General features: G+C 36.8%; 1 protein-coding gene across 4 annotated transcripts in view; it reads right to left on the bottom strand.

Moving 5' to 3' along the window:
* Positions 1-15787, bottom strand: part of PPARGC1B (PPARG coactivator 1 beta) — a 124200-nt gene that overhangs the window by 26832 nt on the left and 81581 nt on the right. For all 4 annotated transcript variants that reach the window (XM_087709642.1, XM_087709644.1, XM_087709643.1 and 1 more), the window contains exon 2: positions 8295-8468. In XM_087709642.1, coding sequence (XP_087565768.1) covers positions 8295-8468 — 174 coding nt within the window. The remainder of the gene's footprint in view (positions 1-8294; positions 8469-15787) is intronic.

Genomic DNA, 15787 nt, shown 5'->3' with positions numbered 1-15787 from the left:
AGTCTTCTAGCCTTTGTAGCTAGATAGTACTGAAATGTGGTAATATTTTTCACTTCTGGGAAAATCTTTCATATAGCAATAAAATTGGAAACTGCTAAAGTACTCATTTTAAATCAATGCACAAAATCCAGTCAAAGTCAGGCACTTTAACTCCAACTTTCAATGGGAAAATTAAGAAAGTATTCAAATACAACTGAAGTAATGTGACACATGAATGCAGCACTAGGCAGCAACTTCCACGAATCTCCACCAGAAATTACTTAGAATTCATGCAGGTCAAGAAAAGGACTGGTAAATCTGAATTTCCAATCAAGATGAGCTCAGGATACTAGGATTGCCATATCTGGGCCTTTAAAATCTGAACAATCCATGGAAGATAATGAATTAGAATTTTCCCCACATCTTTGTTGCTGCATAGTGGCTATCCAAATATAATAGCTGTATAAGATATATCTGATCAGGACCTGGTAGATCTTAGAAAAAATGAAGTTACCCAAAGCAATTAAAAATTCTGGAGCTCTTTAATTATATTATGGAGTGTTATTGAACTGGAAGTTAGTAAGCAATACTGTATCTAACCTCATATGACATGATTCCTTATGACATGATTCCCTTGTCATGTTGCAATACCTAGCTAACATTTCAATGCTTAATGAAATGGTTCTCAACCTGTGGTCCATGGGCCTCTGGGGGAATCCATAAAGGCTTGAATAAATGTTCTGATTTGAAGTATTGAGTTAAGTATTGGGGATCCATGGTGTTGGTCTATGGCCACAAAGGGAATTTAAAGAGAGTCCAAGTACAATACATTCCACCCTTGCATGTAATGCCTATACTACCTTTAAAGCTATAGCTGTGCTCACATGACGCCCTGAGATCTAGCCAATTACATTTTAGCTTAGCCTGGGGTAAAAACTCCAGACTGTTTGATGTTTAAAATTCAGTGTGTTGTACAAACATGAAAATGGGTTAACGGAGTCAACTGTGATTAAATTCACTATGTGTGAGTCATGCTTAGATAGTAAGTTTGTTTAAAAACACAACAAATAACAATATTATACCAAATATAAGCAAATACTCAAATCAGATCCAGACCCAGATTTACCATGAGAAATGCACTTGCTTTAGTCAACTTCTATACCCTATTCAGATTCTCAGCCTCTGCTGTTATCTCATTCATTATCAAATCAAACAAATTAATTTATAATTTTGGACAATGTAAATTGCAGAGCGAGCCCTTTTTCCTGCATTCTCAGATGGAGCTGCAGAAGAGGAAAGAATGAACAATTCTACACTAACCTTTGTTCTGATCCTGATTTGGACATAGCTGATAATCACATGTTCAAGTTATATGTAGTTGACCCTCAGCCTACCAGGCTAGTAATGGAAAGAATGCTCTAGAGACATAACACATTAAGTGTTGAAACCTGAATGCTGGAAGCACTGATATAGCACACACTGACACTGACACTGACACACACACACACACACACACACACACACACACACACACACACACGGGAAATCTTAGCTGTCTAAAACATTAGATACCCTAGTCTAATCCAGTTAGACCTAATACAAATACATAGCATAGTGTTTCCCACTGATGTTATTAATTCAAATTTATATGCAAGGTAGTTGCATTTACTGTACAATCTTCTTGCTGATAAGTACATTTATTTATTTATTATAGGCTGATATAGGATTGTTTTCAACAAACTATGTACTGTATAGATATCATACTTTTACAATAATACTGTAGATATTGTACAATCACCTGTGGGTCTTTCTCAAGCCCAAACATATGAACTGTTTTTCAGATATTTAAAAATGTAGTTTGTATTTAAAGAAGTAGAAAGTCTTCAGTGACTCTAAGCATATCTTTGGGCTATCTGCAGCCATTAATTACTCCATAATAGTGAAGTCATTAAGGCCACCCCTCCCCCAAGTCATGTTACACAATACAGCACCAAGAATGCAGTATTATTTGAGAAGATATTTTCCTTCTAATATTAGCAAAATACCTCTTTATATAGGACATCAACAGGATACTTTTCATGGTGTTCTATGCATTCAGTCTGTATGAAACACAAAGGCTTGCTCTGTTTATATTTTCCTGGGTGGAAAATACATATCCTGCAATGATGGTCTGTCAGTCATTCTGGAGTTTTTAGAACAACAACATAAAGCGGCAAAGTGAAGGCACTATGTCTCTGAAAGTTCTTAATGAATGAGCAGTTATAGTACAACTAGCCAGGCAGGTCCTGAAATCTAAGGTGATATTTATATTAAAAGAAGGAACAGAAAAGAACTAAAGACATGTTGATATGTATCCATTAATACACCTCACCTTTTGAACTAGGACAAAGTCCTTTATGCAAGCAATCAAATGTTTTTTCTGCCATTTTCTTTATGCCGTATAAAAGCAGTATGTACATTAAATAACTCTTTTACAGTATGCAACACAACTTGCCCAAACGTAAGCACTTCCCCCACACTCTTTAATTTAACATGCCTCTTTTCAGTTACTTCTAGGAGGCTCTATCCTAGGAAGTGAAAATACCCCCATCCCTGTAAAAATTGTTACAGGGGAATCAGCGTATAAATAGATTCTTTTATTGTAGGAAATAAATAGCAATAATATTAGCTTTACACACATCCTGCTAAGTCCGTTTGCAACATCCTGCTAGGTTAGGCTCTTATTAAGTCAAACCAAAGATGGATTGAGTGGGATTCTGAACAAAGCAAGATAAGCTAAGATTGTATGTTGTAAGGGTAAGTAACCACCTTTCCTGTCAGCATAAAGCAGGAAAACCTACCTGGAAGATTCTGGTGGGGCGAGACAAAGCTTCTGCCCATGGTTAGACATGTTCTGGTAATTGGCAAGGTCTGGGGACTTGAAACTGTGGCATGCACTCTGAATATTAATGAGTGAATCATCTTTTCATGAGCAGCACCCATGTATTTGCACTATTGTGTTAATATGCCAATTTAATATTCTTTTTCTCTGCTCTTATCCAGACCAGCTTTGTTGCACTTATCCAGAGCAAGACTGTTGTTCTTGCCATTGGTATCTATGTTGTGGGACTGTGGGTTGTTCATTCATTCCTCCACAACTTTCAGCCATTTCAGGAAATTAAAATTGCAAACCCTTGTTTGCTCATACAGTTAAGCTTCTGCAGCAGATCAGTTAGAGGTTGCTTGGATAAGCTTCATTGCAGCTGGTCAGGCCTCCTACTGTAATTACACTCAGCAGTAACCAGAAGGGCTCCAATTACCACATTTCTATGCTGTTTTATTTAATGCATTTTAGAATTGCTATTCCCTGAAAAGGGCTGATTAAAACTCCCTCTTGAACCTCCATTAAAAAAAAATACAAAAAAAACCCTCTCTAGATGCTATAGTTATATAGTAGAATCCAGGAACGGCTCTTACAACAGCAGCAGAAGTATCTCCTCCTCACTCCCCCCCTCCCCAAAAAGACTGAGCTGACGGGTGTCAGTAATGTTCTCATTGCTATTTGTAAAAATTGATGATGTACCTGGAAAAGAAAGAAACAGCCTTTCCATGTTGTTACTGAGCAAAAATTACTGTGCTGTATGATTAACCCTTTGCAGGCTAAAAATATGGTGAAGTAGCAAAGGGGAATCAGGAATTCTGCTTTTATTTTATTCTCTGGCTTAGTTTTCACGTGGAGAAATAGGCATCACTTCTATCATGGACAGTATGGCACCAGGGAGAGCTGGCAAGAGGGTAAAACCACATATCACTTGCATGGAACTAGTGAATACCTAACAGAAGCCTGGCTCAAGGGAAACAGTTTGGCAATGAGTTTGACTACAGCTTTAATATACTGTTTCCATAGAACACTTAACTTTGCCAGCCCCAAATCCAGTCAGTAGATCATAAAATTATACTAACTGATAATCCTATTTGGGGAACATAAAGACCCATCAATTCTCATCAGAAAATGTCCAGCGTTTCCAAAGTTTTTACATCGGGAGAGTACTGGCAAGGCTTCATTCCATCACTAAAATTCTTCCCCAATGGCCTGTCAGGCAATCATAGACATGGCATGGTTTGGCCACTGCACTCACTCGGTTTAGCAGGAAATATGTTCCCTATTCCCAGGTCTTTGAATTATGTTTGGTAATGGAGAGATTTCCTTTTAATTCCAACACTTTTCCTTAGGGGAGTAGATAGCCTTATAAATTGGTTTAATAAATAAATAGTTGGTTTGATTGTGTTGTTGCTGCCATGGGGTGAGGATTTTAATGTTATGAGTCACCCGGAGTCACCTCTGTGTGAGTTGGGAAACCATATAAACTTGTATACTAAATATTCAACCTCTTTATTATGTTTACTAAGTTGAATGACACATTTTGATGTTCTCTCAACACATTAAACTATATAGGATTTATCCACAGGAAAACTGAAGGTAGGAGGGGCAAATGAAAAGTAATGCCTCCAAAGTTGTAGGTCACCAATAGATGGCAACACTGACATGTTAGAAGTTGTGATGTGTTCTTTAGCATCTGCTGTTTTCACTCGGTGGAAAGTTGCCGTGAGAAAAGGTTATCTTGCTATTTATTCATGAAATGGAATCTTGTATTAAATACTCAGTGTACTTTCATCATGACTGAATATTTGTCTGCTGAAAGAGCCCCTCCAACTGAAATTGATCAGCAAATGCAGATTGTTTATATTGATGACTGTGCTGGCATGAGTACTGATAATTTGCCCTGGCCTTGAGGAAAGGGTGGATGGATTTCATTCAATTCATATTTATTATGTACTCTCTGGATTGCATCTTATAATTATCTTGTAAGGAAGATATATTCTTTACTAAATTCTTAACTTGTTTTGTGGTGGGTTTTTTTAAAAAATAATTTGTGATCTGCCCAGTCAGTTGGAGCTGTATGGCATCAAAAACTGAATCAAATAAAGGCATAAAATGCATCATTGGGTAAAAAAATATACTGTAAATATGGTGAACTAGAAAGAGCTGATGAGAGTATCATGCACAAAGTGGACAACTTGTGCCAGCAATCAAGTTTCAGATGAGAAAGTTTGATTAACTAATTAAGGATAATTAGAATATCATTCAAAGGGAAATGGCTGTCAAGCTTGACATTTCATAGGAATGTGTGAGGTCCAATTATTGATATTCTTCAAAATCAGAAAGTTTGAGCAAGGTAGGTTCCTCACAGGCTTATGGTTGAGAAAGCTTAAGAGTTGAAATTTGCCAGCAGTTGTTGTCATGCTACATGAATGAAAGTGAGGAATTTCTTCACACCTTGATATCTGACAAAAATGGGGCTCATTATTATGATCCAGAAATGAATAATCAATCTATACAATATATATTATCAGAAAAGTTCACCTATGTAAAAAAACTTTCAAAAGTCAAGATCTGGCAAATGGAGCTATTCACATAGGATTTCCTTGAACCTACACCACTATTAACTTGTAGTGCTACATTGCAACATTCAAAGCTTTGAAACAGAATTTTGAAGCACAGTCAAAAAAATTTGCTGCAACATGACAACATTAGCCTCACCAGCCAAGAGGCAATTGTGAATCTTACCATCTTATACCATCTGGCATACAGTCCAAGATGGTGTCATACAACTTCTATCTTTTCCAAAAATTTAAGAAACACTTTTGTGGGCATGTGGTGACTCAGAGAGCTTGAGGGAAGAGAAAACATGTTGAGTTCTTTCATGATGGCTTTATCAAGCTTGCTTATCAGTGGCAGCAATGTAAACAGTGGTGATTATGTGAAGAAGTTAATATAAGGTAACAAAATAGCTCATTTCAGGGATTATTTCCATTTCATATATTACTTTTTAAACTAAACTTATGTTTTGGTGGTTAGAAGCATTACTTTTCATTTGACTCCTATTGCAATTACTTACAACATGCCCTGATTATAAGGGTACTAATTGTAGTGTGAATAAAATGTATCCAAATGTGAAATATTGCACCACTTTGTGAAAACCCAGAAAGGAAAGGGAAGCAATGGGTTGTGCAAAACAAAAAAAAACAAAACAAAACCCCTCTCATAAGGCTAGGTATGTAATATGGTTTTAATCTTCACTGGCTCATTGCTCCATCCACCCAGCACCACGTCTTAACTCATTATTTGTATAATGGGACAACATATATTTAGAAAGTACTGTGGAAGCAACACACAGAGAGCCTCATCTATAAATATCCACATGCACAGAGATGTAAAGGTGATGCTGAAGCTGGGGAATCAAATAAAGCAGCTTTCTGCAGGATGGAAATTAACATTCTCGAGTCATATAACTTATGCTTCCCCTGCACCAGCCTTCTCTGCATCCTTCTCCTTTAGTGCTCCCACCTACAGAAGAATAATCCATCATCTTAAAAAAAAAAAAAAGCTGGATGCACCAGGCACCATCCTGTAATTTCCCTTCAATAATAGATCACAAGAGGATTGGCTCAGTAACCCTCTCCTACTATTCCACTTCCTCATTAGCTTTACTACACTTGCTCCATTTAGAAACCAAGTGCAAATTAATGGAGCACTAATCATGTGCAGAAAATACATATTAATAGCCTGGATCCCCTCCCTATCCACAGCCTCTTTTCCTCATTTTCCTCATACTGTTCTAAGGAAGGGGAAAAAAACAGGCTCCAAAATAAGGAATTAATAGGCTTATGAAGCTATTAAGTAGAGTATTCCAGGTGGTCCTGTTAAAAGAGATGCATAACTAAGCTAGGAGTGAGCTATATATAGACAGATAAGGGAATTTCTTTTCCTTAAATTTGGTTGAGTGATTCTTTTTGCAAGAATTCCTAAAACAGCTGGGTTTATACAGTTATATATATATAAGCATGTAATTACATATACAGTGTGATAACATTATAACATTATACTGTATATTCTCATTAACGTGGTACTCAAACGTAGACATGGTTAGTGCAAGTCAGATTTGCCCTTAGAGGCATGATCTGAAGCCCAATCTCTTTCAAGGAAGTCTGTCCTCTATTTCTCTAACCAAAGGCATCACCTGATGCTCTTAACAAAGAAGGAAGTTGATATAGCAAGCCCTTAATGAGTTTTGAAATAAAGGAGCCCATACAAAAATGCAAAATGTGAAATTCACGTGGCAATACTGGATCCAAAATTATATCTTAGAATGTGTACTTTCTTTACAAAGGGCATGGAGCTCTGTTCAGAAAAAAGATGTACACCAAGATCCTTTTTAATTTCTTAGCCCCCATTTGATATTCCCTTCCAGTTTTCTACACATCTCCCATGCCCTTGATCGAAACAGGCATCTCCACCCTATGATTTACTCTACCTTTCTTTGCTATGATTATTAAGTGAAGCACTGCAGTTTTTAAGTGACTCATAAAGTTAAGGAAATCCAACATCCCCTTATTGATTTTTCTTATTGGGAGCCATCTGGGAAAATTGCAAATGGTGATCGCATGACCCTGGTTGCTGCAACCGTCATAAATACATGCTGGTTGCCAAATGTCTGAATTTTGGACACGTGACCACACAGGGAAGCTGCAATGGTTGAAAGTCTGAGAACTAGTCATAAGTAACTTTTTCAATGCCATTGTAACTTGAAAAGGTCACTACACAAATATCCGTTAAGCCAGGAATGGTCTTGTAATTAGAGGTGGTATTCAGCAGGTTCTGACCAGTTCTAGAGAACCGATAGAGGAAATTTTGAGTATTTTGGAGAACAGGTAAATACCATCTCTGACTGGCCCTGCCCCCATCTATTCTCTGCCTCCCGAGTCCCAGCTGATCAGAAGGAAATGGAGATTTTACAGTATCCTTCTCTGCCATGCCCACCAAGCAACACCACGCTCACCAAGCCACGCCCATAGAACCGGTAGTAAAAAAAATTGAATCCCACCACTGCTTGTGATGTTTTACTTTACAACTGCACTGCTTAGCAACACAGTTGCTGGTCCCAAAGTGCAGTTGTTAAGTAAGGATGGCTTGCAGTTTTGCCCTTGGCAGCTTTCCTGCAGGGGTACACAGCAACTCAGAATGGCTGTTTAACTCAATCAAGATTAAAGTAAATACAGTTAACATGATTCCTTCCCTTGTATTTAATCATTCTCTCTCCTCTCCTGTCACATTTGAAATTACAATTTGGTTGCAATTTTTGCATACACCCAAGGTTTTCAGGAGCTGAATGCACTCTGGGATCCCAGAGTGACACACTTCTTAAAGGAAGGAGAAAACCGTGCTGCACAGCAGGTTCCCCTCTGTAACAGGGGATCCCTTGATAATAGGATACCTGAAAGAGCTCAGAGTCGTCTGTGCTGTACTGACTGGATTCTGTTTCGGAGTGCTCACACCACCACTGGAACTCGCTGAAGCAATTGGCTGAGTCAAAGTCACTGGTATCCAGCGGAGACAAATCAATCTCGGGGAAATCAGAATAAAGATGCTCCTCACCAGAGACTTCGTACTATGAAGGAAAGGGGGTGGGGAGGGAGAGAAAGAATAATAGTGAGTTTTGCGATGTATAGCACCTGTCTACAAAATTCTTGATTACTTCATGGCAAATAATACACTTGCATTCATGCAACTCTCTGTGTGTGTGTGTGTGTGTGTGTGTGTGTGTGTGTGTGTGTTATATTTGTGCTGATAAATAAATAAAGGGAGACTAGTATAGATCTATTTCAAGCTATTCGAACCTGTGCTGTATTGCATCTTAGGCAGATGTGTTAACCACAGAGTTCGACTCCTTATCAGCTGAGCTGGGGTGATAGGCATCTATTTAGAGTTAGACAGTGGGTTTCTGTCTGGATGGTCTCTTGTGATGAGCCGATGGACAGAGAATGGAAGTAGTGAACTTCCTCCCATATTTGGGCATACTGGGGGTTGTAACTCTAAATATATGTATGTATGTATGTGTGTGTGTGTGTGTGTGCGCGCGCGCGCGCGTGCGTGTGCATACATACATACATATTACACTTTATGTTCCCATGATCTTCTGGATACAGGTAAATCATATTTTTACACAATGACCAGTGGATTAATTTAGCAACTTGGTCGTGTCTAGCTTTGTAATCAGTTTGTGTGATTTTGCTGCATTCACATATTAAATGTAAAACAGTTTCGACTTTGTTATTGTAAAGTTGGCAGTTTGGGTTGTCAGTGGATTTTTGTATCTTCGCTTTCATGGCATTAGTTTGTAGTGCTTGTTCTTCAGCAGCCAGTATTAAACCTTCCGTTTCTTTCTTGATAGTTCCCATCTTAAGCCATGTCCATGTCAAGTTGTCATCACATTTTCCTTCAATGTTTTTCAAGTGCTGTCCATGCAAAGCTTTGATTTTCCATCTATTTAATCTGTCATCCAGCTGTTTTTCCTTATATTCTGCCTTTGTTTCTATTGTTTTTATGCTGTTCTCCGTTTTCACAGCCTGCAGCAATTTTTCTGTACTTTGGTTCACATAATCATTCAAACTTCATTTTTCTTCTTCTATAGTTTGATTGATTTGCAACAGCTGCCTGCCCCTTATTTTTCTTGGCAGATAGAACCTGTTGATGTCACTTCGTGGATGTAATGTGTGGTACATATTCAAATGTTTGCATGTTTTCAGTCCAAGTTTTCCAGTTCAGCCAAAGTCCAGTTGATGATTCTAGCTGAGTAGCGTATCACTGGAACTGCCCATGTATTAATGGTTTTAATTATGTTTCCAGCATTCAGTTTTGATTTTAATATGTTGGGGACCCTCCTGATGCATTCCTTTTGCATTGACTCTTTGACTTTTCCATTCAAGATGTTATCTGCTTCTAATATGCCTAGGTACTTGTAACCATCATCCTTTGCTAACGCTTTCACTATATTTCCATTTTCCAGTTCTATTCCTTCTGGTTTTTTTTCCATTTTTCCTCACCGCATGGTTAATATAGCCCATTTTTCAAGCCCAAAGTTCATTTTGATGTCACTGCTGAACAGTTGAACTATGTTGAGTATTGATTTAAGTTCAGTGGGGCTTTATTATTATTATTATTTATTTTATTTATATTACTTTATATTATTTATATTATATGTATATTATTTATATTATATCTATTTTATTTATATTATATTATTATTTTATTTATTTTATTTATATTATTTAGATTTATTATGGTTATTGTTGTTATTATTGTTATTATTATTATCATTGTTGTTGTTGTACAATTGTATCACAGCGGCCAGTTGTTTCGCCGGATTTGGCATTGGTTACTAGTCGGGCCCCACCCAGGGGCCTAGGACGTCATAACGTATTTTCGTAATATGCGTGCAGATCCAAGCAGTGCGGCTTTTTGCATTTGACTGATGGTGATTTTTAACTGTTTTAAATGTAATTCCAGTGCTTTTGGAATAGCACCCAGTGTTCCAATTACCACTGGAATTACCACTGCTGGTTTGTGCCATAGTCGTTGAATTTCGATTTTTAAGTCCTGGTATCTTGCGATTTTTTCATGTTCCTTCTCGGCGACCCTGCTATCACCTGGTATTGCGATGTCTATGATTGTGACCTTATTTTTCTCAACCAGTGTGATGTCTGATGTATTATGCGCCAGTATTTTGTCGGTTTGTATACGGAAATCCCACAAGATCTTGACCATCTGATTTTCGGTGACTTTTTCAGGCTGATGTTCCCACCAGTTTGTTGCTGTTTTAATATTAAAATTTTTGCACAAATTCCAATGGATCATTTGTGCTACTGAATTGTGCCGCAATTTATAATCAGTCTGCGCGATTTTTTTACAGCAGCTGAGTATGTGATCAACAGTTTATTATTATTATTATTTTAAAAACAGTTTAACAGCATGAAAATGTGATCAATAAAATGTAAAAATATAAACAGGCAATATCACACCAATCCCCTAAGGCTCTCCGTGGAGGAGAAGCTACAAATGAAAGCCCTAGAAAAACAAAGGTATTTCTAAGCAAGCTTTAAACAGAGATGAGCAATTTGTGGTATGCAAACTTTGAGAGACCTTTTCTGCATTTGCCAACCATGCTGCTACACTTTTGTCTAATGAAGCTGAGAAAGAGGATATGTGAGGACAAATGCCTTACTACAACCTTTGGATTTACAAAAGCTTGATCTTGTTATGAAACAGTGAATTTGGTCAATCCATGCTGCACATCATTTCCTCATTGCTAAAAGCAGTAGAGAAACCTTGTCTTAGAACTGCTAGATGAAAGAGGTTTCATATGCATATATGGTATATGGGGGGGGGAGTACAGTATTTATTCACACATGTACAGCCTCCATCTCACATCTTGATATCATACGTGTTTCTTGAGGCTGAAAAGGACAACATGCAGTAGTGCAAGGACAACATATAAAAGCACTGCTTTACAGAAACTGAATCACTTAGCTGCAATTAGAGCTTTTTGAGAAATTACCTACAGTGTTAGACTTATTTTTCAGGCCAGAGGCAAACAGATTATTTTCTACCTGTTATATCTTAAGGAGACATATATTGCTAATATATAAGTAATTGAGAAACTGAGTGATTTTATAACTAAAAATACAATAACATAAAATATAGTCCAGGCATATTTTAGAGCAAATGGGGTAAAAAGGAAGAATTATCATTTTACAAAAAAAATCAAAACTCTTCTTTTTCCTGGTCACTTTGAAAGCAAATTTAAATAGGCCAGGATTGGTGCCCTAATTCACCAATGGTGAATTAGGGCATTGCTACCACTTTTTTAAAAAAATCATGGAGTTTTAGGTTTTGTTTTTTTTTTTTTTGTTTTTTTTTACTATAATTAGGTTTTCTGAGTTTATCTCCAGATTATTGGCATTTAAATACATGGAAAAATGTGACTACTACTATCTGATTATGTTTATTCACTTTAAATACATGTCTAACAAAAATTCTACAATAAACAAAATAAAATGCTTGCTACTAATATTCTCATTTAACTACTACTATTTCCATTTGGGAATAATGCTGCAGACTCAGCCAGTTTTCTCAGAATACATTAGTTTTGTATTTCCTACATTCACATATAATATAACATTATGGAGATTCAAAATTTAACAATTCTTTGTTCTTAGAAATACATTCCCACTGTTTCCTAGTCTCAGGAGGCTTGAGACTTCCTGAAAATAATTCTGATGGTTCTTTTCTTTTTCAGAGAGGGGAAAAAAAGAGAGGGTGGAGTTATTGGTGACAGACAGACATTTTAAAGTCTGTGTCTGCTCACGGAAATAGAGTCTCCTCCAATCACCTTTTAGCATAATATTTCAAATTAAAAATGGCTTCTTCCAATGTTACATTAAACAGAATTACAAATTCCTCTCCTCCCCCCCCCAAAAAAAGAGTTACACCTTAAGTGAAAAGAGAAATTGTAGCAGGTGGCAATAAAAGATTCTGAACCACTTTTTCCTGAGATATTTTTCAACTGGATGTTATTAAAAAAAATGTGATTTAAGAGTTGGCTCCATTGTTTTTTTTAAAAACAAAACGTTCCTCTGCTTTCCCTCATCTTCTATGTCATATCATTTTCAATGGTTAAGAATGTGGGCAGAAACAGCATTGATTTCATTGGCTGAATTTTAGATGCTTTGGATAGTTTTCAAGCTGAAAAGAAGTGAGGAGGAGGGGGGATTTAATTAAATAACATAAATAATAAATAGGAAACTCTCTTGGCCACAAAGACATATGTTAGAGTAGTCTTCCTCAAATTGATGTATTCCAGATGTGTTGGACTAGAACTCCCAGTATAAATAACTAGGGAAAGTGAACTACTGCTCCAGAAAAACTAGAGTTCCAGCACATTTTTTGTTTCTTAAGGGAAACAACTCCAAAAGCACAATGCAGCCCTTAAAGAATAACAAGAGTTACCATGAGGAAAGATGGGCGGCCGATAAATTTTACAAACAAACAATCTTACCACAACAGTGAGGAAAAAGGGAAAAATCTTAGAGGGTCCTCCAGGTAATTACAGTGGTGCTTAAAAGTTGATAAACCCCTTTAATTTTTGATATTACTGCATAAAGATGACCTAAAACATGATCTGTTTTTGACACAAGTTCTAAAATTTGATAAAAAGAACCCAATTAAAGAAATCAGTCAGAGACATTATAGTTGTTCAATTATTGAGGGAAATGATTCAAAGCTGCCAATACTTGTATGTAAAAAGTATGTGAAGCTCTAAGGATCAGTAGTTCATTTGAAAGGTTAAATTGAGTTAGCTGTTTCAATCAGACATAATCAGGTGTGAATATGGGAGGTCCAACTCTATTTAGAGAGTTCTTGATCTTCACAACCAGGTACGAGGAACTATGTCATGGCCCAGAACAAAGGAGATTCCGAAGGGTTCTGAAAATAGTTGTTGATGTTCACCAGGCTGGAAAAGGTTACAAAACTATATCCAAAGAATTTGGTCTCCACCAGTTCACTGCCAGGCAAATCGTGCAAATGTGGAGGCATTTCAACACCACTCTTCTGGAGTGATTGACAAACAAAAATTATACCAATTGGACTAGGGGAAAAAAATCTGTTTTAGGTCAAATTTATGCAAAAATATTGAAATTTCAAAATGGTTCATAAACTTTTAAATATCACTTTGTAGGCCCTGTCGGAAGAGAAGCATGGAAGCATTTGAAGCTCATGATTTTGGTTCAATAGACATAACAATGGTCTCCATTCTCTCTGACTTTTATTTTTTTAGCTTTTCTTTTCCTCCTGAGACCTTTCACCTCAAAGCTCCATCCTTCACCTAAATGTAGCTCTGACACACTCAAGGTATTAAAAGGCAATCCCTTCAAACTTCAATATTTCCTTGTCCCTGGTGACAATCTCTTTGTATAGAAACAAGTTTCTCTAGACACCTATTCAATAAAGGCTCTAACAATCCATTGTAATTTTTCCTTCTCCTCAAACCTAGCCAAAACACAAGAATAATAGAGCAAAATCAATGGCTGGCGCACATAAGGCAATCTATGCTCTAAGAACTGAGCTAAAAATATCCAGTCAATCACAGAGAGCAGCTGAGACCCAGCCTTACTTCTACTACAGTCTCAAGGCATACACAACTGCATTAACGTTCAACACAAAGCAAGTAACCAAGGGCAGAGTAATGCTGCACTGCACCATTAATGTTAAGCTTATGATAAGTCATAGGTTATGTTGGAGGTTTCTACCTTTGAATATTCAGAATGAAGAGAAAGCAGGGAGCGGAGAACTGTTTTAAGGTTAAGGCCTGTCTAAATAATGGTTTATGAAAACTTGTGCTGTACAGCACAGCTATTATTTGATTCTGGGGGAGAATATGGTTATTTTTAAAATTACATTAAGCCAGCTATATAGAGTGGTATTTTTACATAGTTATGTGTAGCTTTATTGCTAATTGTTAAATTGATTTTCATCTGCAAGGATCTCATTCTAATTCAATTCATTAATCCCCATTGGAAAATGATGTCCAATTCTTATTTCAACAGTGAAGCTATCTGGTTCACAGCAAATATTTTGAGGTTGGCAAACGATAACAACAACGAATAACTGTTCCTGATCACAACTTTGGTGATATAATACTCCTTCCACATTCAGTGACTTCAGCAAGGAAGGTTCAGCATTTGGCTTTTTTTTAATCCAGTAAGTAATCTGCATTCTTTGTTTCTGTAATAACCAGTAATAGCATTTAAATCATTGTCCAATAAATTAACATTCATGAACACACACACACACACACACACACACACACACACACAATATTCTAAACCAGAGGGAAAGCAAATGTACTTATTTTGTACTGTCTAATCATAACACAAGATCAAGTGAGCATATTAAAAACCAACTGCTTTGAATTTTTCCAAGTATCTCTAGAAAACAATCGATTTTCATAATTGCAGAAATGCAAGTGACAGAATACTATTCTTCCCCATAAGTATTCTTAGTTCTCTCATCTACAATAACCTTAGATTACAGTCGGTTTCTTGCAAAAAATGGGATTGTCATCGTTTTCCAATTACGTTTGGGATGCAGTGCCCCATGATACAATGAACATAACTGTAAACTATTAGTCCTCTTTTTCTCTATGAACATCAAAGGCAAGAAAAAGCATTTGGTCAGAAGATTATGAAAGAAGATCTTGGAGAAAGAAGGAGTACTGAAAACAAATAAAAACTGAAAGCAGTATGGAAAAAAGTTGCACCTGAACTCTGCCCAGTATGGGAGAGATAATGCATACTTATCTGATTAAAATAGCCTTGATGTTTCACCGCCTGTTCCTCATCACTGAATTCAAGGGTAATTTCAGAAGCTCTCTAATACACTGAAGATTAGGGGAGCAGCATTGCAAACCGAGTAAGAAAAGCAGCTTAGCTTGCTCTTGTGCTTTAACAGAGCCTCAGTATGAAAGAAAAGCAATTGAATCTTTTTTACAACATGGAAGTAAATACCATAATAACTGAACAAAGTCTATTTTAGAAGCAAAATAATTTCTCAATTATCATTAATCAAACTATCACTGTTTAAAGGGAAATGTATTCGTATTCTTGTTATAACATAAGGCATGCATGCAACAATCTTGCACAGATTGTAGGATTTGCCAGCATACCAACTGATGTCTGGGCCTACTCACTGCCACTCTCTTGAATTGTTGGTCCACACCCCCTAATATAAATGTCAGGGACATTTTTTTCTATTTAGTTTCTGCTCTTCTTTATCAACATTTAGGGAAGAGGGAGTCATGGTATTCCAACTCTATACAAGTATCCATATAGTACAACTTGTTCAAGACTAGAGATTCTCTTCTGCACTCAG

The sequence above is a fragment of the Thamnophis sirtalis genome, unplaced genomic scaffold (assembly GCF_051295495.1).
Source record: "Thamnophis sirtalis isolate CommonGarterSnake01/CBP01778 unplaced genomic scaffold, rThaSir2_p1.2 scaffold_3, whole genome shotgun sequence".
Lineage (NCBI taxonomy): Eukaryota > Metazoa > Chordata > Lepidosauria > Squamata > Natricidae > Thamnophis > Thamnophis sirtalis.
Note: the sequence above shows the minus strand (reverse complement) of the source record. Positions and strands in the feature narration are given on the sequence as shown.